The sequence below is a fragment of the Gossypium arboreum genome, chromosome 12 (genome assembly GCF_025698485.1).
Source record: "Gossypium arboreum isolate Shixiya-1 chromosome 12, ASM2569848v2, whole genome shotgun sequence".
NCBI classification, from domain to species: Eukaryota; Viridiplantae; Streptophyta; class Magnoliopsida; order Malvales; family Malvaceae; genus Gossypium; species Gossypium arboreum.
Window position 1 is genome coordinate 96,648,945 of NC_069081.1, and position 19,540 is coordinate 96,668,484.

General features: G+C 26.9%; 1 protein-coding gene across 1 annotated transcript; it reads left to right on the forward strand.

Moving 5' to 3' along the window:
• The first annotated feature begins 15,707 nt into the window (after positions 1-15,707).
• LOC108478826 (transcription factor MYB10-like) lies at positions 15,708-17,923 on the forward strand. The gene is made up of 3 exons (XM_017781283.2): positions 15,708-16,142; positions 16,494-16,623; positions 17,197-17,923. Exons 1-3 carry the CDS (start codon positions 16,010-16,012, stop codon positions 17,720-17,722), a joined length of 789 nt encoding a protein of 262 aa, XP_017636772.1. The 5' UTR covers positions 15,708-16,009; the 3' UTR covers positions 17,723-17,923.
• The last annotated feature ends 1,617 nt before the right edge of the window (positions 17,924-19,540 follow it).

The following is a 19,540-nucleotide window of genomic DNA, read 5'->3' on the forward strand; positions in this document are numbered from 1 at the left end:
TGTATCTGGTTATGAGTTTAAACTTTAGTACGGGGTCTAAATTGAAAGAAAAGCAAAAACAAAACTTGAATTTATTTGAATTTTCATATTGTGCAAATTAAATTAATTACACGATTTTGAATTTAATTAAAAAAGCGTATTTTCTTTATTCGATTTGTCAATATCAAAATATTAAAGTTTATTAATATTAGAATTTTCTTTTATTTTGATGTTATTAATGATATTTTTAATCATGTTTTAGTTTATTTCTATCAATTAATTTGTGTCCAATACTTATGTAATGATTTATATGCTATTAGCACCATTGAGCATAAAATTGCTCAGCGTACGGTTTGTCTATTTTTCTGTGCGCAAGTAGTTAGTTAGTTAGATCGTTTCAGTAGCATCCGAAGGACCGAAATTCAGCTCAAACAATGTTGGTGAAGAGTTTACTTTATAGTTGATGTAAATGGCATGTACCTAGGCTTATATACAATATTATGTCGTAAATTGAATTTAAATATTTTCATTATGTTTTCTTAACTGGTATTTTATAACAAATGTTTTGATAAAATAGTAAAGCGTAGAAATCTAATTTATTGATATGTTTTGAGAAATCATAGTGCTGGAAATTGATTTGGGATATAATTTGAATGTGGATATTTTGTGAAAATATAAATTATTTTGCAGGGAGTTTTACATAAAATAGGCAAAAATGCTGCCAAAATTATTATAAAATAATTTTACCAATACGTTTCCTTTTCAAAATATAAATGAAAAAGTAAGTTGCTTCGGCAACGAAATGTGACATTTTATATTCAGATTCAACAATTGGGTCGAGTATAAGGTGTCACATGATCAATTTTTATTATTAGCCCCAATTCCCAAAGAGTAATGGGCGGTCCCAATTCTCAGAAGGCTGTGGATTACTCTAATAGCCATCGTTGTCGAACAACTCGGGGTGGCAGATTCTTGTATTTGGTTATGAGTCTAAACCTTAGAGCGGGGTCTAAATTGAAAAAAAAAAAGCAAAATAAAAATTTAAATTTATTTAAAATTTCATATTGTGTGATTTAAATTAAATACCCGATTTTGAATTTTATTATAAAATTTTATTTTTTATTCGGTTTGTCAATATTGTAATATTAAAGTTTATTAATATTAAAATTTCCTTTTATTGTGATGTTATTAATTATATTTATAATTAAGTTTTAATTTATTTCTATCAATTAATTTATGTTCAATACTTATATAATGATTTACATGATATTAGCACCACTGAGCATAAAAATTGTTTAGTATACTGTTTGTCTATTTTTCCATGCATAAGTGATTGGATTCGGTAGGTCGTTCCAGCAGCATCTAAAGAATTAAAGATAAGCTCAAACAATGTTGGTGAAAATTTTATTTTATAGTTTATATAAATGGCATGTACCTAGGCTTGTATATTTGTATAAAATATTGTGTCGTAAACTGAATTTAAATATTTACGTTATGTTTTCTCTGCTAGTATTTATAACTAATATTTTGATGGATTTGTAAAGCATGAAAATCTAGTTTATTGGTATGTTTCGAGAAATAGAGGTGCTGGGAATTGTTTTGGGAGATTATTTGAATGTGGATATATTGTAACAGCCCATTTTTAAATGGTGTCGGAAACAGTGGTTTTGGGGTCACCAAATCCGACGAGTAAGTTCGTAAATATTATATTTAATATTTACGAGCAAAATATGATTTTTAAAAGGTTTTTGATATGATAATTTATGTTTTATAATTATTTATTAGGTTTGAGTAGTAAGACTCTAAGTCAAGTGGTTTTAGAAAGTGCGGTGTCGAGACCTCGTTTCTATAAACCAAGCTAAATATTTTTATAAATATTTACGGTGTGTCGTTAAGGTAGTATTAAAGTTTCCTTAAAAAATTTTAACGTTTTGAAAATTAATTAATTAAAAAAGACTAAATTGAAAAAAGTGCAAAACTTGCTAATTATAATAATAAAGTGACTAAATGGCTTGATTAATAAATAAGGAGGGACTTAAGTGATAAATATGCCTAAATTAATGGATGAGGCCGCTTATGAATAAAAAATAATAAAATAAAAAGAAACAATGGCAAAATTGTAATTATATTGAAATTAAATAAGACAAATTGAAATTTAAAAGCATTCTAGGCTTTTCTTCTCCAAATTTCGGTTTAAAACAGACAAGGGAGAGAGCTCAAGCTGATTTTTAATATTTTTGCCTTTAAGTGAGTTCAATTTTTACCCGTTTCTTATAATTTTTATGTTTTTGAGATTGTTACAATTGATCCAACTAAATCTTACTTTTGTTTATGATTTTGTTAAAGATTTTGGATGTCGCTATTGATTAATCTATATAATTTTTATGCTAAATGATGAATTTGAGATATTAGTTGTTATTTAAAAGTATTTTGTTAATTGATTTTGATGAATTTTTTGATTAAAGATTAATTTATTAAATAATAAAAATACAAGGATTTATTGTGAAATTATTGCAAATATGGGCTGTATTGAATTCCATGAATATTCAGCTAGCATGGGTTTGCATTAAAAATGGTTAATTTGCATGTTTTGGGCTCAAGGACTAAATTAAATAAAAGTAAAACTTTAAGGGAAATTTTGAAAAAATATAAAAAAATGACCAAATTGCATGAAATGAATTTTTTTTGTCTAAATTAATATATTGAATGAAATTATTAATTTAAATCAAGTTCGAGTGGAAAATTGAGGAAAATAGAAAATTTCTAATATGCCCCTGAATATTGGTATTTCTGCAATTTAACCAGGTAAGTTAGTATGAACTGTATTCTGTATAATTTTGATTAAAGTGAATGTTAATTGGTGATTAGTAATATATATGTTCTATTGTTGGAATTGAAGTAGTGTTGGAAAAATATTATCGAATTTAATATTCAGTTTGGATTGAACATGGGATTTGAGTACATTTGTGATTTGGCGAATTGGCGGTATTGGAGGAAGATATTGGCAAATTACCCAAGTAAACGGGGGTTCAACATTTGTTGCGAACTCTTGTGCTTTACTTTCTGTTTAGCTCTTGTGAGCTTCTATTTAACTCATACAAGTTTCTGTTAAGCTCTTACGAGCTTTTGTTCAGCTTTCGAGCTCCTGTTCACGATGTACTCTTATCCGTAAGTCATTCTTCGAATAGAAAATAATCTCAGGAGTTGTCTTGGATGATAAATGTATATGAAGAAACGGTAAGAGAATGTATGTATTATGATATATATATATATGAATATCTTGATATGTTAATACATGGAAATTATGTAAGTTAATATGAATAATAAACTCAAGTTTGATATGTTGAAATAATAAGGTTATCGATGTTGAATTTATATGAAATATGTTAAAGAACGCTAACAAGTGTTGTTGTTTGATGCTTAAACAAGTTTCAAGCTATTGGTTGAATGGAAATATGTTTAATTATAAGATGCATTGAAATGGTAATTGCTCAAATGAAAATATGTTTGTGCTCATGAAAGAGAGGTAAGTTTTAAATTATGCAATTTCTTATGAAATGGCTTCTTATATGATTAATTTGAAAAAGGGTTATGTTTAAATGCACTAGCTTGTGGCTATAGAGGTATGATATGCTTATGACTTGTGTGTTACGCTTATGGAACGGGTGTGGAAAGTGAAAAAGTGCAAATGAAAAAATAAAGAAATTTGGAAGAGTATAAAATTGTTTAAAACTCTACTATACTAGAAATAATATGTATAAATGATGCTGTGGATTTACTCATTTTGTGAGTTGTTGAATATGATTTCTTGAATCGTGTGGTATCAATAAATGTTATTCTTGATAAGTATAAATTTCATAATGAAATGAGTTGATACGATTAAAGTTTATACGAGCTTACTAAGCAATCATTTCTTACGTATTTGTTTTTCTTTATTTTTCAAATTAGCAGAAGCTCGATCGGGTTGGAAGCTTATCGAAGATATATCACTCTATCCATCAGTTTTATCGGTACTTTTGGATGTTTTGATTTTGGTTATAATGGTATGCATAGGTTATTTTGGCTAAATGTTGGCCTATATGTATTTTGTGGAGATTAGCCACTTATTTGGCTTGTGTTTTGGCACATTTTGGTTTGTGGATATTTGTCTTGTGGTTTAGTTTATGGTTGTATAGTGAAAGGTAAAGTGTTAGCTAAATGTGCATTTATATACATGTGTTTTAGTATGCGATGAGTTGATCATGAATCAGTACCTTGATATGTAAGGTATATATAACTAAATATGCTAATATTTGAAATACATTTTGGCATTAAATGGTATGTTTTGGTAGGTAAGTGACTTGGTTTGAAATAATGCAAATTAGTTTGGTAAACCTTGGGTACAAATATGCATATAAGTTAGTTATACATATGAATATATTAAAGTTATACATATGAATATATTGAATACATGAGTACACATGTTATAATTTGTCATCTGAGGTGTCTAAAGACATATTGGTTGTATGTAAAGATATTATATATGAAAAGCTTGATTTTGGTTTGTTTTAGTGCCTAATTTTAGCTTGTTGATATGCATAATATTGATTGTAGGCTAACACCAAATTGGGTGATAAATATGGTCGTGCGTCCCCTGTATTTTTTTAAGAATGCAAGTCAGTATACTCACACGACTTAGCACATGGGCGTATGGCTTGGTCGTGTGACTCAAGTCAGAGAGCTCACAAGTTTGGACACGGGTTGGGACACGGCCGTGTACCCATATTTCGAATACCCACATGGTCTGGCCATACGGGCGTGTGTCCCTTGTACCTTTGAAAAATTTTAATATTTTCCAAAAAATTCTTTGAGTACCCGATTTAGTCCCCACTTGTTTCTAATGTGAATTTTGGGGCTCGAGGGCTCACAAAAGGGACATTATGCTTGATTTTAATTGGTTTCTGATATGATTGCTATATGATATGAAATATCTGTTTATTTGATTTGTAAATTTTGGTAATGCTCCATAAACCTGTTTCGGCGACGAATACGGGTTAGGGGTGTTGCATATATGGTGAAATCTAAATTTTGCAAAGTTTGTTTTTTTACGTAAAATAGACAGAAATGCTGATGAAATTTTTATAAAATAATTTTACCACTATGTTTCAATTTCGAAAAAGTAAGATAAAAAATTAAGTTACTTCAATAATGGAATATGACATTTTATATTCGGATCCAATAATTGGGTCGAGTATAAGGTGTCACATATAAAATTAACATTTTTTACATTGGTCTTCTTAATGTGTTACAATATCAGCAAATGTGTTTTAAGCCACATTTTATTTATCTTAAATGGCGCTAGTCAAAATTTGGAAGGATAAAAGGAGGAGAGATTGACAATCTCATCTCAAGGGTTATCCTTATCCTTTAATATATTTATTTTGAATTAACTTTACTTGGTTTAAAAGACTTTATTTTGGGATATTTATTAAAGATATTTCATGAGATATATTCAGCCCTTTATTAAGAGTTTAATGTTTATCGAAAAAAATTTAAAGGGATACTTGTCTTTGCGTATAAATAGATTGCTAGTGAACTTTTTTGTTGGGCTGTTTAGGAGGGTTAAACACTCATAGTTTAGGGATTTCTTTTTTAGAGACATTGTATGTAATGTAAGGAATTAGGAGAGAGTGATTTGTAATAATTTAGGTTCGTTTTTGAGGATGACTTATCTTAGGGAAAGGATAGATTGGGCTTAACCAAGAGTTATATCTAAATTGCGTTAATAAATATCGTATAATGATTTTCTCTTTATTTATCCATTTGACTCACATTTTAAATTTGTGTTGATTTCTTCTCATCTCTTATCTGTTTACTGTATTCTATTTGAACACTCGTTCCAATATCAACCTAAACATTATTTGTTTGAACAAATTTTATAATCAATTGAAAAAAAAAACCAACCTAATAACATCATAATCAATGTTTCTTTTCGTTTTAATAGACCAGATTCAATATAATAAAAACAAAAATCAAAATCAAGATGAAGATGAAGATAAAGATAAAGATAAAGATAAAAATAGAGAATGTGAACTACCATCTTCATAATTGTTATTGATTGCTCTGCGCATCAGCCACATTTTAGAACTAAATTACAATCTCACAACAACAAAATCAACCTATATTTTTACACAATTTGGGGCACGCAACAAGTTTTGTTTTTCTTTTGTAATATTAGCATAATGGTATGGGTTGGAGCAGGTTTCAGAAACTAAAATGCTATGGTCTTACTTCCTGTCTGAGACCACCATCGCACCACCTAATCATTTCTAATACGTGAGTTTTTTAATCCCAATCTCTTACCGAAAATCCATAATTTTAATTGCGAAAATTTAAAATAAAAATTGAATTCAAAAGAAGAGAAATCAAGAAATATTGAATATTTTTATTAGGCTGATCTAATTTAGATAAAGTTTGTTATGATTGAAGGTCGTGTTTGAGATTATTATTTGTTAGTTCTTCTATCATTTTTTGATATGAGCTAGCGTGTATTAATAAATCTAAAAGAAAAAATTAATAAGTTGAGATATGAGATGAAGAAGATGATTGGAAATATTTTTTTTTTTCAAATTCTAAGTTAAAGTTTGAGGAATTTCTGAGTTTTTTAAGACTATTTATTATTGTATTTTCTTTTGTTTTGGTTAATAGTTAGTATCGTGCAAATTATATTTTAATCCTTTAAAATGGTATGTAATTAGAGGTGTTCATGGGTCGGGTCAAATTGGGTTCGAGTCAAGTCCATGTAAGTATCTAGTCTAGTTTTATAAGCCTCGTCCTGATCCGAAAAAGGACCTTACTTTTTGTCCAAGCCTAACCTGATTTAAGAAAAGTAAGCCCAAGCCAAGCCTGCCCATATTTGATTTTTCTAGATTAGTTTTATTTTAAAATAATTCTTTTAAAAATATAATACACTAAATACACTAAAAATACTAAAATAAAAGTTTTTAACACATAAAAATATTTATATTAAAACATTACCATAAATATAATAAATGTTTTATTATATTAGAAAACATAAATAAATATAATAAATATTTTATTGTATTAAATATAATTTTAAAATTTTATATTTTAGGTTGGGTTATTTAGTTGGGTAATTTTTTTTTGAGTTTTGGGTAATGAGTTTAATTGTTATTGAGTTAGTGATTCAATATAAATATATATAATTATTATTTACCATATATAATTAATATAATATTTTTATTACATAATATATTTGGTCGGTCGAGGCTAAGCTCGGGCCAAAAAATCTTACCCAAGCTTCGACCCATATAAAAAATAGGCTTTAAATTTTACCCAAGCCTTTTTTGTGCCTCGTATTTTATTCAAACCTTCCAATTTTTCAAGCGAGCATTCAGGTTTAGGCGGATAGCTTAGCCCATGAACAGGTTTATATGCAACACTTATGACATGATAAATTATGCCATGTGGCATCTAAGGATTGTTCCACATGTTAAACATTGTCAGATTTTAACGTCATTAGAGGGAGGTACCACATTGGTAAACGAAATTAAAAGTTCAAGTATCATATTGAACATTTTTAAAAACAAGGGTACCACATTAAAAGATTTGATAAAGTCCAGAGATAAATTTTGCCATTAACCTTTTCTATTTATCAAACATGTTTTCCAATTTTCAAAATTAAAAATAATATATGAAAATAGAAAGTAAAAATAAAAAAAATTATTTTCAAAAACTGCACAAAACTAAAAAATAAAAGAAAAATTGTTTTTAATGTGTTCACTAAACTTTTTTATAAAACTGAAAATGATAAAAACATAAGGCTTTTTTAAAACATTAATTTCATTATAAGTTTTTGTCCTATATACTCTTTTTGATACAATGACTATAATTACTCATAGTCTCTTTTAACCTTTAAATAAAAAGACAATGCGCTTCAACACATTCGAATCCAATCAATTAAGACTTAATCAACTAAAAACAAAAATTTTAACTTTAAATGAATAAACCTTAATTTAATTGTATAAAAACATAAGAATATTCTTTTTTTTTTAAATAAATTTTCAAATATTAAATATAATACTCTAATTTAAAATATATATAAAATTTAATTATAGAAAAATACCAAACATGTTTTATAATTTAAAGTAATTTTATTTTTAATTATTAAATGTGTTTGAAATTTATTTTTAAAACCAAATAAAAACTTAAAATATTATCTACATAAAAAGTAATGTAAAAAGTTGAATTGACGTGAAAAATACATTTGAAACGCGATGCTAAGCCTTATTTGTCTTGACTGGAGCGAGTGAGAAAAGATTTGAGTCATTGGCTGACGTGTTAACAATGGTAATCACGTGTCCTTCGTTTACCAAAGGAGAGACTAGACAAGCCTTGAAATCTACTTCTGGGTCTTCGTCAATTTTAGGGGCCCATGCTTTTAATTCTAACGAAATAAAAAGTAATGTAAAAAGAAAAGGCATAAACACTCTTTTCACCCATTATCTTTATAAAATTAAAATTATTTTATTTTTCTATTTAATTTTCATCTTTTATTTCTTGATTTATATTTTTATCAAATTATTTTAAATAAATAAAAAATTAATATTCATTGACTTTACTGATGTGATATATACGTGATTGTCATATAGATGATATGTCAATATTTCTATTATTTTTTAAATTTAAAAATATAAAAAATTTTATATATGTATTTTTTATAATTTTAATGATTTTTAAAATAGTTTTATATATTTTTAAATTTTTAAAATTTAAAAATTAATTAAATGTCTATCAATAAAGTTAAAAAATTAACTTTTTTATTTATGTTAAAGTAATTTAACAAAATACACAAATTTAAATATTAAAAAACAAAAAGTTTAAATAAAAGATTAGAATGGCGAAATAATTGATTATGCTAAAAGAAAAAGGGCTCTGATCTTTGATACATGTTAGTGTTGAAATCGGGAAAAGGGGGGTTGTATTCCGCTTCTTATCCTTTATGTAATTTTGCGGCTTCAACAATACCAGCCCAAGTCTATCCTCAACAAAGGCTGAAGGAAAATATATTTTTTTATATAGGTAAATTATACTATTAATTATTCAATTATTAGTGTAATTCTTTTCAATTTCAATTTTATCATTAATGTTTTAAATTATTTTTGTTTTAGTTACTCATTGCTAAATGATAGTGTTAGTTTTAATTGGTATAACAATACATTTAGTAATTAATATTTATACATCTTATTAATTTGATCTTAATTTTAAATAATTTAATAAATTTAACCTATAATATTTATGAATTCTATCAATTCGATCTTCAAACAAATATAATTAAATTATTAATACAAAATATAATATTTTGAGGAATTTGTACCCAAACTAGATTATGCTAATGATATTGTTGTCAATGGCTTTAAGGATCCTGGTAGAAATATAAATAAGATTGAAGTAACTGTTATGGGTTTCTAATTTCTTAAAGTCTCAAAATATATCTATACGGAGTGAAATGTTGTGCAATAGCAGGGACTTAGAATATGAAAGTTTCCCATCAAGCATGTTCCAAATCTTGTTTCCTTTTAATTTTATTGATTTATCTTTCAGATTTACCTTTGGCAAATGAGAAGAAGAGATGCAAGACATATGTAGGGGGGTTTGATCACCACTTCCCTGCTTTTGGAACTCAATTCGTATTTCGCAATACATTTCTTAGGCTTAGTTTAAATAGATAGTGCGTTTATCTTTAGTAAGATTAAAAATAGCAGTGATAATAAGATTAGATACTGCAACGATAAGATTAGAAACAGCAGTAGAGTGTATGTTTGAATTCAAACACAGTAGTAGCAGTGAGATAAGAATAAAAAATTACTATTAAAGATATTACATTAAATTATGTTATATTATATATGTAAAATAAATAATTATATACCATATTAAATAATATATATTAATTTTTTGTTTATGTTAAAACAAAAATTTATTAATAAACAATAACATTACATATAGCTCATATATCTACTTATTTACAATTAACTTTTATTTATATATTTATTTTAAAATATATTTTATAGTAAATATTAAAATAATTATGCCAATAAACACATAATTTATATATTTTATGATAAATTTATATATTTACTACATCAACATACAAAAGAATAAAATTTATTTAATTGCTATATAATAATAACATTGATAATTTACTTACTTGGATACCCAAAGGTCTTATTTTCACACCCATACGAAGGATAAAGTGGTAAAATTATTATCCACTGTAGTTGCTTTTTGTTTACTGGTGTTTGACACTTCAATCCAAAACTTCCTCACTAATGCATTAAAAGGTCTTTCGCTGGCCAAATTTATTGTCATCCTAATGAGTATACGTAATACGATTACACCAAAATTAAGAGTAAACGTAATTCATTGAAAATAACTGACCATCCAAAGTAGCCCTTAATATGCTCTTCTCTTGTAAATTATTATTTGGTTGTATGATTGTTCTTAACTAAATTTTATCCTCCTTACTAGTGGTTGATGGTGTTTTTATATCATCATGCAGCTCAAAAGAATTATGTCGTTTTGTGTTGTTCTTCGATTTCATTGTTTTTTGGATTTTGTTCTTAAAAAATGAATTTCGTACCTATATTTTTTTTAGAATTAATTGCAAATTTAGTTGAATTGAACTGGATAAGAATCGATTAGGGTATTATTTAAAGAGGGGTTTGAACCAATTAACTTAAGATTTAGTACATACTAGTTGAGTGAGGCGATTGAACTAATTAAACTAAATTTTTAATATTTTTTATTTGCACGTCATTTTTTTTAACACGATAAAAGACTTCAAGTTCCAAATTGATAAAAAATTTAAATACTAAAATAATAATTGAGTGCAATTCTAGGGGCAAGTAGTGCATTAATAATAGCAATTAATACGATAAAATTATCTTGGGTATACAACACCATACGTCACCCAACTATGGGTTTATTTCTTTTTTAGTCATTCAACTATAAATTTATTTTTAAATTGGTCACTCAATTAATCGAGATTTTTTTTGTCCATTTTTTTAACACATCGAAAACTTCAAGTACCAAACTGATAAAAATTTTGTTGAGTATGACTCCTATTTTAGTCAAATTTGAGAAATAATCTTTCAGTTAAACTCTATTTGATTATTTCAATCAAACTCTTATTAGTCTAGATTATTTTATTATTATTTGACCTATGAGTTTAGCCTATAAATAGGCTCTTTTACAATTTTAGAAAAAATACACCTATTAGATATTAGAACTTATAACATATTTAGATAATTTTATGTTTACATTTTGAGGGTTCTTTATTTTCGGGGTTTAGTTTTTATCTCCATCTTTTGTACTCTTCGTTCTTTTGCCATTATAGTAAAATTATCTTTGCTCGTTGTTTTTTATTCTCTTTGGAGGGATTTTCCACGTTAAATTTGTGTGTTTAGTTTCTTAATTTATTTTGCTATTTTTTTTACTTGTTACTTAATCGGGTCGATTCCAACAAATTTAAATACTAAAATAATAATTGAATGCAATTCTAGGGGCAAGTAGTGCATTAATAATAGCAATTAATACAATAAAATTATCTTAGGTATACAACACCATAGGTCACCCAATTATGGGTTTGTTTCTTTTTTGATCATTCAACTATGATTTTTTTTTTTAAAATTGGTCACCCAATCAATCTAGATTTTTTTTGTCCATTCCCCGTTAATTGATGTTAAATATCTAACAAGAGGGAGACATGGCAGTTAAAAAATTAGCTACTAACAAATTTAGCTCCCAACTTATCTATTTAGTCATACTTTTTAAAAAATTAACCTTCAAAATTTACAAAGGTGGAGAGGGAGATGGGGAAGGGGAAGTTTTTTTATTTAAAATTAATATAATTATTTTATTTAATATTAATATAAATTTTAAATTTATTACTATTATTTTAAAATATTTTTGTATTTTTTATATATTTTTAAATTTTTTAGAATTATGATAAAATTGAGATCATTTGTAAATTTTGAAGGATAATTTTTAAAATTTTGATTAAGTTAATATAATATGGAAAAGTTGAGGATTAAAATTTTATTATACCCACTTTTTAAATGTCACGTCACTCTTTCATTAAATACTTAACAGTAATTAATGAAAATGGACAAAAAAAAAAAAATTTCGTTTAATTGAGAGACCAACCTAAAAAATTCATAGTTGGATAATAAAAAAGATGAATATAAAAAAATTGATATAGGGGTGACCAAAAATTATTAAGTGACCAATGGAGTAATTTACACATTTATATCTAAAGATTCCAAAATGCCGTTCTTCCGCATTAATAAAAAGTTCTTTGGTAAAGTTTGCTTTATCATAGCAGCTGACATCACCTGCTTAGCTCACACACCGTCCATTTCCTGGAATCATCCATGACATATGAATTTAACATGTGGTCACCGCTTAGATTTATGGCATCTTTTTTTATATAATTTGTTTTATTAATTGGTAATGAAAACTAAAAATATCTCTACTATTATTTAAATATCTTGGTGTTGTGAATAAATGAGATACTAATTCAATTCAACAACTATAAAACAGAAATCATATATTTTAAAAAATATTAGAAAAATTACTCTCTTAACAATTTAGACTTACGTGCACCAAGTTTTAAGACCTTAACCTTGTGAACGCAACCAATATTTAATTAACAAAATCTAAGGAAATATTCCCAAGCTGCATCTAATGCTCTTGACATAAAGTTGATATAATTAATTTGAATTAACTAAAATAAATAATTACACGAATTTTATCTAATTGACTCTTACTATTATTATTTCGATTAAAACTATTAATATCGTATGAAAATTTAGACCTGTTCTTAATATTTTTGAGATACTAAATAAAATAATAAATTAAAAAACTTAAAAGGTTAAAAAATTTACCTTAAAATTTGAAAAGAAAAACCTTTTAGCCCTTGACCCTGATGGCCACAGTTCCATAACCCATTATTCTTTAATTACTCTACGTAAACACTCATAAAGTTTCAGTTTGTTAATTTGATATTGGAATTATAAATCTTTTCAATTCTTAATGATTTGTATTACTATGTTTATCATTACTCATTAATTTGCATAACAATAATTATTTCTTAATGTTTCTCATTAGACTTCCTTCTTTTATTCAATTATAAAGTTTTATTTTTCATTGCGTTAGCTTGCGTTTATTGCCCCAGGCGTGACCTAGGTTCAAGTCATACTAATAGTATTATTGTTAAAGTTTTATCTTCCTCTTGTAATTCACTAAAAAAACATTCTATATATTTTAAATTTTCAGTTGAAATTTTTACTAGTTTATCACTATATATTTTTATATGAATTGTTATTTGATATAATGACCATTGAATTTTTAATTCCATAAATAAAATTAAGAAACTGTAATGTATCTCATTTATTTAATTTTAATATTTTAAATATAAATTAGAGGCATGCTAGTAGCATACTACTCAAATATAATTATAAATGAATATATTTAAATTTTATAATTTTGGTATATTATAAATTTAAATTATTTAACCAATTTGGAGTTGCAATGTAACTACAAAACCACTACAAATATGTTAATAAAAAATAAAAAAAGTTAACAAAAACTTTAAAATGTAAAATAAATATGGGAAATATTCCTTAATATTATTTTAACCAATCAAATAATATAGTCTGCACAATGATTTCATGTACTATCCGTAAAGTATAAAACCTCGACTTAATAAAATAATCGAAAATTTTAGAGAGAAGAAGATGATGGTGAAATTTAAAGCGGGAATGTGGTGTTAATAATCGCAGAGTCGAGTAGGGAGTAGGGGCCAAGGTTTTTTGTCTTGGGATGGGAACAGTGGTGTTAATATCTTACCGTGAATGTGGTCCACTGCAATGTGTATTCATGGACCACCTTCCAACCATTTTTAATCTTTTAATCAACTTAATAACCTTGTTTTCAAATTTGATCTCTATCACTTTTTTTATTTTTCTTTTATTAATTTCCAATATGTAGTGCAAAAACAGCAGGCGACAATCAAATCCAAATATGTACCCTTTGTCGATAAAAGGAAAATAAGATGTAATCACCACAAGGACATGTTTTAAAAGAGGGCATTTGTTGGATTGTAGTTGAACAAATCAACCCACTAGAAATTAAAAAATATATTTTAGCAGTGGGAAAATGTTGAAAATGCTATTTCAGCATGTGAATCAAATGGTGTATTATGTATTTATTGAGCATGAAGAAGGACCAACAGTAAGGCAACGCGTTGGGATGACTTCTTACCTTCTTATCATTGTTTTGCACCTCTTTTTTTATACAACCAAACATTTAAGTTATATTATCATCATCAAATTTACTAATAAGTGTTGGATAGAATTATTGCACTCTTAAAAAATATTTAAAATTGACATTTTTGGACTATGAAAGAGTTCAATTTTGAATCTTAAATTTTAAAATTTTTATCAACTTTTTTATTTTTAAAATTTTTAAATTATTTATTTGTGTGAATAAATAATTTCATGTTTATAAAGTATATACAATTATTATGTGAGTTGTTAAGTAAATATTTTAGTTAATTTTCTGGTAAAAATGTGATTAATTTGATTAATGAATAAATTTAAGTAGAATATTGAATAGATTTATGTAAAAGAAAATAATATAAAGATATTTGGAGCTAATAATGGATAACGACTTGTAGCATCCAATATGTAGTTTACAGCTGTAATTATGGTCAAAGTGTTGGGGTTCACACAGTTTCATCTGTAATTAACACTATAAAACAAGTAAGAATGTGTAATTTTATGAAGGCAGGGGCTATGCATGAAAGCAAATCCTAGGCCTAGGGTTTTCTATATTTGCTTAATTTTTTTGCATGTATTCCACTCTAAATTCTTTCATATCAATCAAGACCACAAATAATATTAATATTGGAATTTTAATTTCTGAAAATATGATTTAAAGTTGTATCAATAATTCTATATTGAGAGATTATAATTCCATGCTGCATTAGGTTATTCTGTTTGCTTGCTCCTTGACCTTGAACAAGTCATGTAGTATTGGATCATAGCTAGAGTTTGATGAGAAATAAATAGAAAAGCAACATAAAGTCATTTTTTATTAGGTCAATATTTATTATGAGAAGAAAGTGTTTAATGGATATATTCTCACTATGCAAATATTTATTGTTGGAGTAGCAAAATAATGAACAATTGCAGCATAATCGTCAGAATTGCTTGTGTGATTAAACAGAAACGGGCGTTGTTGGCTCCCACGCACTCATATCTATATAACTCCATGCAATGTAAGTTGGTTCTTTAACAATACACCAAAAATCTAATAGCATCCAATATTCCGAATAAGGTAGGCAGGAAAATGGAGGCAAAGGAGGGATATATTCATATAGAGAAAGAAAAATGATGAGTGAATATATGCAGATACCAAGCTCTATTAGATACGCTCCTAAGGGCAATGGCATACTGCCAAAAAGAATAAACGCATGCATGTGAACTTGAAAAAGAAGTAGAAAACAGACAAAAACGAGTCGTGATTCACGAGGGATGTAACATCATCAATTTTGTATCCAGGAAATAGTTTGATACTTTTTCTAGTTTGAAGCCCCACATGGGTGGACAAGAGGGATCGACCAGGATTTACTTTACTCGGCTTGAAATTTCCCCCTTACTGAATTCACATATATTTTCATTTCCTCATATGACTCTTTTGAAGTCGCCCCGTTCACTCTTTCAACAGTCATTATATCCTCAAAGTAACCCCACCAAGGGGCCCAGTTCCTCCATATATGGAGTTAATAATTCTAGATCTTTACTAGTATATATGATAAATATGGGGCTCAAAGTCCATATTACTAGTCTAAACGCATTTAATTTTCAAAACAGGGTCATGCGCCATATAAATGACACCTCATTAGCTTAGTGTTTGGTGCTATTCGAGTACTTGAAGAGAAGAAAAGAGAAGAGAAGCTGAAAGGAAGATGGTGAGGGCTCCTTTCTATGACAAAAATGGAATGAAGAAAGGTGCATGGAGTCCGGAAGAAGATCATAAGCTACGTTCTTATATACAAAAATTTGGCCTTTGGAACTGGCGTGAACTACCCAAGTATGCTGGTAAATATATATTTTCCTGCTTCATTAATTACTCAAATATCTACAATGCACTCCCATCCCCATGATTTTATGGAGAAAGCTATGGAGTTTTACCTAATCTTTTCTAGATTTCATTCATATTTACTTGTTTTCAACTGCAATTATCAAATGAAAGGTTTATGGGTGGATTTTGGAGATTGTTTTTTTCCCTCAATTTTCTTTTCCTTTTTTTTTTGTTTTAATTTGTTTCTTGTCTTTTGACTAAAATTGCACTGATTTGTTTTCGCCAAATTAGCAAATTTATTTGGCTGGCTAATGTGTTTGGTTTTAATTTGTTCATAATATCATCTAATTTGGCTAAATGTTCATCAGGTCTTGAAAGGTGCGGAAAGAGTTGCAGATTAAGGTGGATGAATTACCTGCGGCCTGATGTAAAGCATGGAAATTACACTGAAGAAGAAGATGCTTTGATCATGAAATTACACCAAGAATACGGAAATAGGTTAGATCCAGTTTTAGCATCTAGCTGGTTATGCTAACTTAGATACAATCTTTTATCAAGAGAGAGAGACAATCTTATCCCTATCCACCTCATATGTTAAAAAAAAAAAAATGGAAGAAGAAGAAAATTTATCAACTAAGACCCTAAGTGATTTAGAATTCAAAATTATAGCTGTAGTTTGTGTTAATTGATGGATAAACTAGATTACTATAATTCTAAAATCATTTAATCTTTTAAGATTTCATAAATTATAGCCACAAACTTATTTTAATCTTTAAAATCTTTTTGTAATAATTTTATATATAACTGATTTAAAGACTACAATCTTATTTTAAACATGAAAATAATTGTTAAATTTATAAATTAATTTGGATAAAAAAAATTCAAATCAAACATATGAACAATTGCTCAACTTAGATTTCAATAGGAAGAATTTAAACTTAAAAAATTTCGAACATTGATTTAACCAAGGTGGTACTTTTTTCCTAAAGAATCATTTAGTGGAGCCTTACGCAAGCATGTAATCGTCATATTGCTGGTATAAGAAAATTAAATAAGCATGAATATGTACAGATGGTCGATGATCGCTGCACGTTTGCCAGGAAGAACAGATAATGAAATAAAAAACCATTGGCACACTCGTCTGAAGACTCGTGCGAAGCGAAATCAAATATCATCTACAGATTCCCAAAGTGAGTCCGCCCATAGTTGGGAAGGTGAAGGTGAAAGCATGGTTATTGATACTCCCCCCAACATGATATTAGAGAGTTCACGCTTGTCTCCAACAACATCATCCACTACTGAATTCTCCTCCTTCAGCCCTCCCCCAATCGACAGTGGATATACATCCAACTTAAATCTCAGTGGCGGTGCTGTAGAACCTCCTTCTTCTTCTTCTACAGAAATATATGAAGATCAAAGAGGCGGAGGAGATTTCTGGAGTGAACCCTTTGTAGCAGACAATGTCTACAACCAAGATGGTTATCCATCATCATCCTTGGGTAGGGGTGGGTTTGATATGCCCTTGCCTTACGATCACTTTTATGATGATGATTCCCCGGATTTAGTTTTATATCAAATGATGCAAGGATGGGTATAATTTTCGGCTTAGACTTAGTTTTATGGTATGCCACCATCAACTGCATTGTAAGTTAAATGAATAACTAAATTATGTTAGCAATTAATGTTAACACTCATGCTTCTTCCATGTAATAATCATAAAGTGAACTGAGATAGTGGATTCATCATGCTGCTTTCCATGCGAGTTTCAAGTTTTTAGGTTCAACAATTATAAAACCAATTACTACGACTCTTTTATTAGTATTTTCAATTAATTTCTTAAATTTAAGGTACATGTGAAAAAATTTAGTATAAATAATATATTATAAAAATAATATTTTAAATTTAATTGAGCCACAAATCAACTAGATATAATTTATCAAATATTGAAACAGCGACTACAATTGCTCCGCTTCTAACTGAAACCAAGTTGCTCTAGGGTTAGTTTAACATTACTTTTTTTAATTTAACATTACTTTTGAAAAGTTCTTTTAAAAAGTGATTTTGAAAAGTATTTTTGAAAAGTTTTGTTTAAGATTAGGGTTCGTTTTTTATATGTAAAAAGTTTTACAAAAAATATTTTCTGCATTTTCCTATATTTGTTTCATAGAAAGTAGCTTGATCAACGAAAAATAACTTACTGGTCAACAAAAAATAAGTCCCTTTTTTTAGTAAAATGACTTACAGGTCAGCGGAAAATAAACATTTTTTTCCAGTAAAATGACTTCCTCTTTGCAAAGCGCAAGTCATTTTCTAGAAAAGAACTTCTATAAGTAATTTTATTTTTATATAAAATTAACTTAAATCAAGCTTAATATTATTATAATGATAATAATTTTATTTTTATTTTATTTTTATTTTAAAAATATTTAAAATTAGTAAACTATTAATATAAAATATTATATTTTTCAATATTATTAAACATACATATTTAATTATTTATATTTATTCATACAATAAATTATTAATATAATTTATTATTTTAATAAATTATTTAATATTTCAATTTTAATTTAATAATAAATATTTATTACAATTATAAATATATTAATAATAAATATTTTGTAGTTTAAAGGTTAAAATATGTCATGAGTCTATGTAATATTCACAAATTTGCATTTTAGTCTTTGTATGCTTATTTTTAAGAATTTAGTCCCTCCACTTTTCAAATTTGAAAATCAAGTTCAATTGTTGACATTTTTTTGTCAATTTTGTTGATGTCACATTTGTTAATAAAAAACTCACTCGATAGTCATGTAACTAAAAATGACATTATAATGAACTTGAATTTAAGAAAATATTTTTAATATATGCAAAGCCAATGTAAAATATAAATTTATGTATATAAGATAAACTCAATTAAATAATGAAAATATAAAAAATCTCAAATGCATGTTTGTTTCATTGAAAATAACTTTTATGAAATATTTTTAAGAAATCATCAAACAATAGAAAATATTTTATATAGATTCATTCAAACACCGAAAATATTAACTTTTCCAGGAAAGTACATCATTTTTCAGAAGTCATTTTCAGTGAAACAAACAAACCCTTAATGTTTAGTATTGTTGTAAAAAGTGTTTTTGAGAAATAAAATCTCCATTTTAGACATGGTGCTATAAAGTAACAAAAACATTTAAATAATATTCAAATTAGTTAATATTATGATATTTTAATTAGAATATATAAAATAATTTATTACAATTTGTTGTTAATATTTTAATATATGAAAAATAAAATTTAAATATTTTTAAGCAATTAACTAGAGAAAGGGTGTTGGAGGGATGAAAACATAATTAAGTTGTCAAAAGTACTTTTGGGAGAGAAATGTTAAAAAAATTTCTTTCTCCATTTGAGG